The sequence below is a fragment of the Maylandia zebra genome, linkage group LG4, assembly GCF_041146795.1.
Source record: "Maylandia zebra isolate NMK-2024a linkage group LG4, Mzebra_GT3a, whole genome shotgun sequence".
NCBI classification, from domain to species: Eukaryota; Metazoa; Chordata; class Actinopteri; order Cichliformes; family Cichlidae; genus Maylandia; species Maylandia zebra.
This window is the reverse complement of record NC_135170.1, coordinates 1,218,416-1,228,307: the sequence shown is the minus strand read 5'-3', so window position 1 is coordinate 1,228,307 and position 9,892 is coordinate 1,218,416. Positions and strand designations below refer to the sequence as shown.

At 42.9% G+C, this 9,892-nt stretch overlaps 1 protein-coding gene across 1 annotated transcript; it reads left to right on the top strand.

Moving 5' to 3' along the window:
• The first annotated feature begins 1,264 nt into the window (after positions 1-1,264).
• LOC143418433 (protein NLRC3-like) lies at positions 1,265-8,136 on the top strand. The gene is made up of 8 exons (XM_076883542.1): positions 1,265-1,379; positions 3,057-3,186; positions 3,442-3,543; positions 4,536-4,614; positions 4,776-4,962; positions 5,092-6,892; positions 7,806-7,979; positions 8,130-8,136. The coding sequence occupies exons 2-8, from the start codon at positions 3,068-3,070 to the stop codon at positions 8,134-8,136; spliced, it is 2,469 nt and encodes an 822-aa protein (XP_076739657.1). The 5' UTR covers positions 1,265-1,379; positions 3,057-3,067.
• Positions 8,137-9,892: the final 1,756 nt, after the last annotated feature.

Genomic DNA, 9,892 nt, shown 5'->3' with positions numbered 1-9,892 from the left:
ATCTTGTTCTTTTAACCATTATCTAACTTGGCATTGTGCACGGTGTGTTTAGGTTCAGTTTAAATTCAGGGACACGGAGCCCCTGTTGATCCTCTACCTAATCACACGAGCCACGGTGTGAGAACGGGTGTGGGTCTCAATCAGCCAAGGTTTTGGGTGAACCCATTGTGAGATCTAGCCCCACGCTATCATGTGATTTCCTGTGATCAAATGTCCCAGGATGTAAGTGGGCGTTAAGACGTCCATGTCCCTCTTCAAGCAACTTAAAGAAGTCCAGACGCTTTTCTTTCCAAGCTCCTTCAACAACATCATTCATAGAACAACTTCCAGCTTCTTTTGCTCGGCTACAGTTTGGATGGATTTGCAGATGCAACAAGACTAAAATGGTTAGGGTCAGGAGGTCAAAGGTCAGAGCTCCTGTGGGTCTGAGGGCGGCCTCACGCTGGAGAAGGATGAAGGAGTCTGACCTGAGCCAGTGTTTGACATGAACACATCAGCACTGCTGTCAGTGAGCCTAACGACAGCCGTTAGCATCATTTCAGTGTTTCAGTCATAAAAACACTTCCTGTCTCTGTGGTGGTTACAGTGACATCATGCAGTTTGTGCTTTGACCTCCAGAGGGCGACAAATCAGCACAGACAGAGAGCTCCATTCAAACTTTGCTGCCATCAGGAATAATTCTTCAAATATAATCATCAGTGTTTGAGCAGCTATGATATCAGGGACAATCTAGACATGTGTGACAATACTGAACATGTCACATGACACACCTCAAACATCATGTGATCCACTCTCAGTCTGCACTTTCATTCATGACTTCAACAGGTTGAAATGAGCTTTGAAGAAACATTCAGTGAAATAAATCTTTCATGGATTCATGTGAGCAGCAGATGAACTTTGTACCAACAACATCTTCAATAACAGAGTCTGAATGAAGCTCAGGTGTTGATGCTGCTCACTGATTGGACGCTTGCTTTCAGCTCTGCTCTCAGTCTTTACTGCACAGGTGAAGGTAGAAAGTGTGACTGGATCTATAGACTGGAAACAGAGAAACATGCTGAACATTTGAAGCTTTGCAGCAGAAATGTTCATGTTACAAATACAGCAGAGCTGATCTGGGATCAGTGTGTTCACACCTGCAGCTACAACAAGGTTTCATGTCTCCACACGTCAGCATGTGAACTTTACTCTGACTCAGTCTGAGCAGTCAGACGGCATATTTTTAAAGTTAACACATCAGCACACACAGAGCTGAGCCCCTCCCACCTGTGCTGAGTTTCAGGTGGAGCCCCGCCTCCTTCCAGGAAGCAGCTCACCTGTGTGTCCGTGTTTAGTGTCCAGGTGTGGAGTGGAGCTTGTTGTTGGTGTGTGAAGAAACTGTAAGTTTGCTTTGTTTCCTCCTTTAACAGTTTGTCTTTAGGAACTTTACTGTTTGTTCAGCTCGTGTTTGATTTCTTCACACAACAAACTGTGTGTGTTTGTATTTCCGGTCTCTCCATTAAAGTCAGTGTGTAATGTTTCCTGGCTAACATCAGCTGTGTGCAGCTTAGTTCAGCACAAATCTGCCGCTCCATAGTTCACGGTAACGGACTCACAGCTGGACCAACGAGGCCGAGTGTGTCCGCCACTCTGAGCTACGTTCGTGTTTGTGTACTTGTAGTTTGTACTTTGAGTTCACTCAGAGCCCACAGAGGACGCAGCGTACGTGATGACGTCACAGCCCTTTACCTCCTTTACTGTCACTGTGATTAATATTTACACACGAGACACCTGCAGAGCTCTGACGCTAAGCTAGCACACAGCATGCTAACGCTAAGCTAAAGCTAGGCTAGCCAAGAACCCAGAGTGAGGTTAAAGCTGAGTAAACACTGACCCCAGACCAGCACCGTGATAAAGTGAGCTGCTGCTGCTGAACTTGAACAGGTAACAAAGTGATGAGCAGTCAGGCTGCAGGTTTCTACCTGTTCATGTTTCTACAGTAGAATCACTTTGAAGTGTCTTTGTGCTGTTTCATCTTTGATTTGTGTTCATAAACACTCAGAGAAACATCACGTGACCTCATCAGGATCTGTGTTGGTGTGTGGGGCTGTACCTCAGCTTTATGTTGTTACATGCTCATTTGTTCATTTCACACAGTAACATCAAAGTAATGTTATGAGGAGTAATGAAGTAACGTACTCCATTACTTTTAATCAAAGTGTTCTGTGTAATATGTGTAATAATGACTGTTTTGAGTAATGACCAACACTGATCACAACAAAGAGGAAATGCCTCCAACATGCACAAACATTTGAGCCACAACATGCAGTTAATGTGCACAAATGTCTTTGATATGCTGCTCAGTGATGGTGGTGACTGTCAGAGCAGAGCTACTGAGAATCAATAAGTAATATCAATGATGGGATCAGAATCACTAAATTCTTCTCATCCCTGTCAGTATCATACATGTGCTGTATAATGTGATAAATGTAGAGGTGCTGGCTGTTCTCTCACTCTGCTGTTTAGCTGTAAAGGACGCCTCCCTGCCTTTGTCTCATTCATGACCTTTAATAGTCTCTTCTAACATGCAGAGATCTGTATGATCTGTTTCATAGAGTCTAACCAGCCTGTACAGGTAACAACAACAGTCACTGCATCACTGACACACAAACGTCATCTCTGTCAATAACAACATTCATACATGGAATAAAAACACATCAGTGGATCATTGCTGGAGCTGATGTTTGTGCTCCTGGTGCAAAGGCTCTCAGTTTCCTCCTTGAAATAACATCAGTGGTGGGTCAGCGACATGCTTTCTTTCCCTCTCAGGTTTAAATATCTGGGACTCTCCACCGTTTGGTTTTAGAGCTGAAGAAGCTTCTCAGATGAAACGTCTTCCAGAAACTTAAAGACGTCTCTTTTCTCTCCAAGCTCCTTAGATCACATGACCTGGATGACTGAACCTACAGATATATTGACCTGGTTTCATGGTCACATGACGGGTCAGAGGTCAGCGACTGTAACTCAGTTCCTCCTGTTAATGTGAACTCACTGAGTGTTTGTGGTTTACCTCTCAGACTGACTGAAGATGATGATGGAGGAAGAGGAGGACAGAGCAGAGTCTGCAGGGTCCAGCTGTCCGTCTGTGAGGAGTGACCGGTCCAAAGGTCGAAATCCAGAGTTCAGTGGTGAACCTGGAGCAACGAGGTCAGAGAGCTGAACTCACTGAGTAACAGAAATAATTCTGCACTGACATTATAATCAGTGTTGACTCTGGTTGATTGTCTGACTGTGTTTGTGAGCTGAGAGGAAATGAAAATGAGTTTGTAACAAAAATCAGTTTTGTCCAGTTTTCCTGTAAAAAGCTGAACTCTAATCTAAGAGGATGTTACTGACAGGAAACAGCTGCATTATCTGCAGTCTGTGTGATCACAGCTGCTTCAATCATGTTTGTGTCTGCAGAGGTCAGAGGTCACAGTCTGCAGGGTCCAGCTGTCCGTCTGTGAGGAGTGACCGGTCCAAAGGCGACGTTCCATACTTCAGTGGTGAACCTGGAGCAACGAGGTCAGAGAGCTGTGATGACTCCTTTACATGTTTGTGTTTCCTGGATAAATATGACCTGAAACATCCTCAGATTGTTACAAAGATTCATTAAAAAGAAAACAATGAAAGAGAAAAGATCCAAATGTTCGACTTGGTCATTTGCTGTTTGAGGACAGTGATGCTCATATCTGTGGGGAAAGTGTGACCTGAGTGGGTTCATGTTTGTCTTTAAAGAACAGAGCTGCTCTGATTCTCTTTGTGTCTGATCTGTTAAACAGTCTGAGAGGTCACACAGAGACCCAGCAGCTAAAGCCTGGATCATACTGGCTGCTGTTACTCCATCAGGACAACACTGAACCACAGTGGTGTGGATGTAGTGGATAAATCCCACCATACTGATGCTCAGAGTTAACCACAGGGAACAAAACCAGATGTTACCTTCAGATTGTGACCTTTGGAGTGGACGATGCAGATTTCAATAGAGAATAAATGTTGTTGTTTTTCAGCTGTGAAGAAAGAATCTAATTTTCTGAACTTAAGAATTTATGATGCTGGAAACAACATGGAGACTATAACACAACATTTCCACTGTGTTCATAGAATGAATGTAAAACTGTCAGACATTCATTAAATATGCAAAATGTCTACAGAAGCATCAGAGGGTCAGACGTGAAGCACTCAGTGATTTTGATCAAATGACTCATCAGTTATTGATCTGTACTACACTGATCTACCACGTTAGTAAAGCTGGTGTTCTGGTGGTGGAGGGAGACTCGGATCATGTTCTGGTTTTGGAGCAGTGATCTGCTGATGGTTCAGTTTGATGAGCTTCTTCAAAATCATCCCTGACATCACCACTGAAAGGACGTCCATGAAAACAGACTGAAAATTACTGATATGTTCACAATCTGAGAGTTTAAAACTTGACAGACTTGATTCAGATGAAGTTATTTGAGCAGAAACTCCTGGATCTTTATCCTGTGTGGATCTAATCCTTCATGGTTCCTCCACAGAGTGGAGCAGCAGAGCTCAGAGGTTCCCAGTGGTCAGTCTGCCCAGCAGCATCAAACACAGCTGGACTCCATATTTATGGTCTGTACATGTACAACAACTACTGTTACATCTGTTCTGTTCACAGTCATCTCCATGCTGCTCTTTGTAGACCAGTGGATCGTCAGTGTGTCCAACATGGATCTGATGTTTGGCTCCATGATTTCAGTCTGATTGGCTCATTCAGAAATATTCTGTTCCAGCTGCTGGAGGACAACATCATCACTTTTGTGAAGAACGAGCTGAAGAAGATCCAGAAGGTTCTGAGTCCAGATTACCCAGAATGCTTAGAGAGTCAGAGGAGCAGCAGCAGAGAGGCGTTTGTGAAGATCACAGTGGACTTCCTGAGGAGAATGAAGCAGGAGGAGCTGGCTGACCATCTGCAGAGCAGTAAGAGGATTTATCTAAAGATTTAAGCTGCTGGATAAATGAGACATTTTCCAGAGATGGAAGATGGAGCAACATGTTTTAAAGATTAGTTCTTTTTGGAATTGAGTGTTTATTTTTCTTCTCATTCAGAACTTCAAGCTGCAGTTTGTCATCGTAACCTTAAATCCACCCTGAAGAAGAAGTTCCAGTGTGTGTTTGAGGGCATCGCTAAAGCAGGAAACCCAACCCTCCTGAATCAGATCTACACAGAGCTCTACATCACAGAGGGAGGGACTGCAGAGGTCAATGATGAACATGAGGTCAGACAGATTGAAACAGCATCCAGGAAACCAGACAGACCAGAAACAACCATCAGACAAGAAGACATCTTTAAAGCCTCACCTGGAAGAGACGAACCAATCAGAACAGTGCTGACAAAGGGAGTGGCTGGCATTGGGAAAACAGTCTTAACACAGAAATACAGCCTGGACTGGGCTGAAGACAAAGCCAACCAGGACATCCAGTTCATATTTCCATTCACTTTCAGAGAGCTGAATGTGCTGAAAGAGAAAAAGTTCAGCTTGGTGGGACTTGTTCATCACTTCTTTACTGAAACCAAAGAAGCAGGAATCTGCAGCTTTGAAGACTTCCAGGTTGTGTTCATCTTTGATGGTCTGGATGAATGTCGACTTCCTCTGGACTTCCACAAAACTACAATCCTAACTGACCCTAGAAAGTCCACCTCAGTGGATGTGCTGCTGATAAACCTCATCAGGGGGAAACTGCTTCCCTCTGCTCGCCTCTGGATAACCACACGACCTGCAGCAGCCAATCAGATCCCTCCTGACTGTGTTGGCATGGTGACAGAGGTCAGAGGGTTCACTGACCCACAGAAGGAGGAGTACTTCAGGAAGAGATTCAGAGATGAGGAGCAGGCCAGCAGGATCATCTCCCACATCAAGACATCACGAAGCCTCCACATCATGTGCCACATCCCAGTCTTCTGCTGGATCACTGCTACAGTTCTGGAGGATGTGCTGGAAACCAGAGAGGGAGGACAGCTGCCCAAGACCCTGACTGAGATGTACATCCACTTCCTGGTGGTTCAGGCCAAAGTGAAGAAGGTCAAGTATGATGGAGGAGCTGAGACAGATCCACACTGGAGTCCCAAGAACAGGAAGATGATTAAGTATCTAGGAAAACTGGCTTTTGATCAGCTGCACAAAGGAAACCTGATCTTCTATGAATCAGACCTGCCAGAGTGTGGCATCGATATCAGAGCAGCCTCAGTGTACTCAGGAGTGTTCACACAGATCTTTAAAGAGGAGAGAGGACTGTACCAGGACAAGGTGTTCTGCTTCATCCATCTGAGTGTTCAGGAGTTTCTGGCTGCTCTTCATGTCCATCTGACCTTCATCAACTCTGGACTCAATCTGCTGGAACAACAACAAACAACCTCTACATGGTCTAAACTATTTAACAAACTAAAACTTCAATCTCTCCACCAGAGTGCTGTGAACAAGGCCTTACAGAGTCCAAATGGACACCTGGACTTGTTCCTCCGCTTCCTCCTGGGTCTTTCACTGCAGACCAATCAGACTCTCCTACGAGGCCTGCTGACACAGACAGGAAGTAGCTCACAGACCAATCAGGAAACAGTCCAGTACATCAAGGAGAAGCTCAGTGAGAATCTGTCTGCAGAGAAAAGCATCAATCTGATCCACTGTCTGAATGAACTGGATGATCGTTCTCTAGTGGAGGAGATCCAACAGTCCCTGAGATCAGGAAGTCTCTCCACAGGTAAACTGTCTCCTGCTCAGTGGTCAGCTCTGGTCTTCATCTTACTGTCATCAGAAGAAGATCTGGATGTGTTTGACCTGAAGAAATACTCTGCTTCAGAGGAGGCTCTTCTGAGGCTGCTGCCAGTGGTCAAAGCCTCCAACAAGGCTCTGTGAGTAAATCTGTGATCATGTTTATTTTTAAAATGTTGATTAAAAGTGGTCATAGATTTCTTCCATGACAGATCCATGTCCTAAAACCATGAGACAGCGTAGTTGTATAGTATAAAAGAAAAAAGGAGAACTTTTGACCACAATATTGTAACTTGAATGAACTTTTGATACAGCCTTTAAACATAAAATTTATGAACAGAATCGGTGACAAAGGGCAGCCCTGGTGGAGCCCATCACCCACCGGACTTATTACTATCCAACGTATTGCCGGCTATGCCAACCAAGCTCTTGCAATGGTTGTAAAAGGATCGAATGGCCATAAAATGTTTCTCAGTTTTATTATTTTCAGTCACATCTGTTTTTGATTATTAACTGAATATTTTAAAATTCAGGCTTTTTATGTTATACAAAACATCATATTTTCTTATGATGTCTTGTATTGATTCTGAAGGAATAGTTTTCATCAGTATCGCAGATACCAGCCTGAATTTTACTTTGTATTGGATCAGAAAGGAAATCAGTGGCATCACACATCACTTACAGCAACTTCAGTACCACTCCATTTTAATAAACTGGGGGGAGGTGCACCAAGATTCAGTATGAGATAAAGAATTATTTTTAACTGTAAGGTTGGAGAAATCTGTTGTTGGAAATTGGAAGAACGGGTCATCTTAAAAATCACTGCATTGTAGTTTTATTCAGGCCCCTTCAATCTGTGATCGCTGTTGCTTTGCATTGTAAATGCTACTATTACAAAAGTCACAAATATTAGTGTATGTGTGTGTTGTTGGGTAATAAACCAAAAGAACAGAATCTACCAGCACCTCACTGATTTCTGCTTAAAAACAATAAAAAAGCAATAAAGCTCTGATTTGTTTGGTTGATCTTGTCTCCCTTCCACCTTGATGTCAGACTGAGTGGCTGTAACCTGTCAGACAGAAGCTGTGAAGCTCTGTCCTCAGTCCTGAGCTCCCAGTCCTCCCATCTGACAGAGCTGGACCTGGGTAACAACAACCTGCAGGATTCAGGAGTGAAGCTTCTGTCTGCTGGGATGAAGAGTCAATACTGCAAACTGGAAACGCTGAGGTCAGATCAAGCAATATCGATTTTTTTTTCATCAATTAACATCATTTAATCAATTTCATTTGGAAAAAATTAACAGTGTTTATGTTTTGTTTTTTTAATGAATCCATCCAAATCACACTAAACTGCCACATTTGTCTTTTGTAACATGAGGCAATAAGGATTCCAGCATGTCCTGAAACAGTGTTGAAATATTGTAAATGTAGTAGCTCCTCATGGCACCATGAATATACTTTAACACAAGTGTTTCATGTCTTCTTGTCATCCTTTCTTCAGACTGAGTGGCTGTAACCTGTCAGACAGAAGCTGTGAAGCTCTGTCCTCAGTCCTGAGCTCCCAGTCCTCCCGTCTGACAGAGCTGGACCTGGGTAACAACAACCTGCAGGATTCAGGACTGAAGCTTCTATTTTCTGCAGTGGAAAGTCCAAAGTGTACACTTGGGATTCTCAGGTCAGGATTCAGTCTTTTCTGATGATGATTTAAAACCTGAGTCAGGTCGATAAATGGCTTACTCATTTACAACAGACATGATTTGTCAAATCACCTTATATCTAACCCAAAGGTCCTGTGTTTTACTACTTTGATTTTTTAGTAAAACACAGGACCTCTTAATATTTATCTAAGAGACCATATATAATTTTTTTCCCTGGATCATGTGTGTACCCTCCTGGTTGGAGCTCCAGCAGCCTGTATCAGTGAATGGGACTTTAAATGAAATTGCTGCCCCTGTCAGGAAGAGGTCTGAGTGACACACAAAACAGAAAATATGAGCACTGCATGTGTCTGAGGCTACTCAGATACAGACCTGAATGAGACACTAACTTTGTCTCTGAGAGATAACTTTTATTATTAAATACACTTCATTTCTCATCTGTGTAGAGAATGTAGAGTTTGACATGCTAATATTACAAAATGAAAAATCACACTGAGTCACAAAGAAATTGTTTTGGAGTATTTATGGTTCAGCTGATGAAATTGTTCAAACAAACCAGTAATTTACACCGAAACAGCACAAGTGAAACTTTTTCGAGGGACTTACACTAAGCTTGTCCTGGTACACCTGTAGAGCCCAGCTTCTATGGACCATGAGCTTAAGTTCTGTGCTGCTCTGATTTATTGCCTGTGCTGTCTTTCAGTTCAGCTTTGTCGAGTCTCTGGTAGGATTTCTTTTACATGACCTGTGTAAAAACAAAACAGGAAACACATTAAGCTGAAGTAAGATGCACAATTTGAAAAATGGGGCACAAAAAATGTTGCTGCTTTCTGGAAAGTGCGTCTAAGAAGACCCAATGGAGAAAGTGAAGAGAAAAATCAAAGATTAATAAGAAGAAAATGGCAGAGGCAGTTTCTCTTGGACTGCCTGCAGATGGGGTGAGACTCTAGAAACAGGGATGATTGGAGAAAATGCAAAGAGGCCATAGGATAAACCAGGAGATGAATACTCTGGTGTTCTGGGGATAGTGGGAGTGAGAGGGAGAGATGCCAGTAAATGATTTCAAGGATAAATTTGAGAGAATCAGAGCTAAGAAACCAAAGCAAGTGGGGAACTACAAACATATGGACAGACTCATAATTAGGCCAAAGACACATTAAAGCAATTATTACAGGTTTAGAAACAGGGATGGATATGAAGGAGCTTAGCATGAATTTGCATTGAGGAAAGAATAGCAACGAGCATCAGAGGAAACAGTTAGGAAAACTAAAAGGATGTACTGGCAGGAATACTGCAGTACTTTAGGAAGAACTACCGTATTTCCCAGACTACAGAGCGCACCTGAATATTAGCCGCACAAGCTAAAATCAGGGGAAAATCCTGTTTTGTACATACATTAGCCGCACCTGACTAAAAGCCGCAGGTGTTTCAATGTTGACTTATCATATGTAAGAGAATATGCACAAATATATACATATACCTA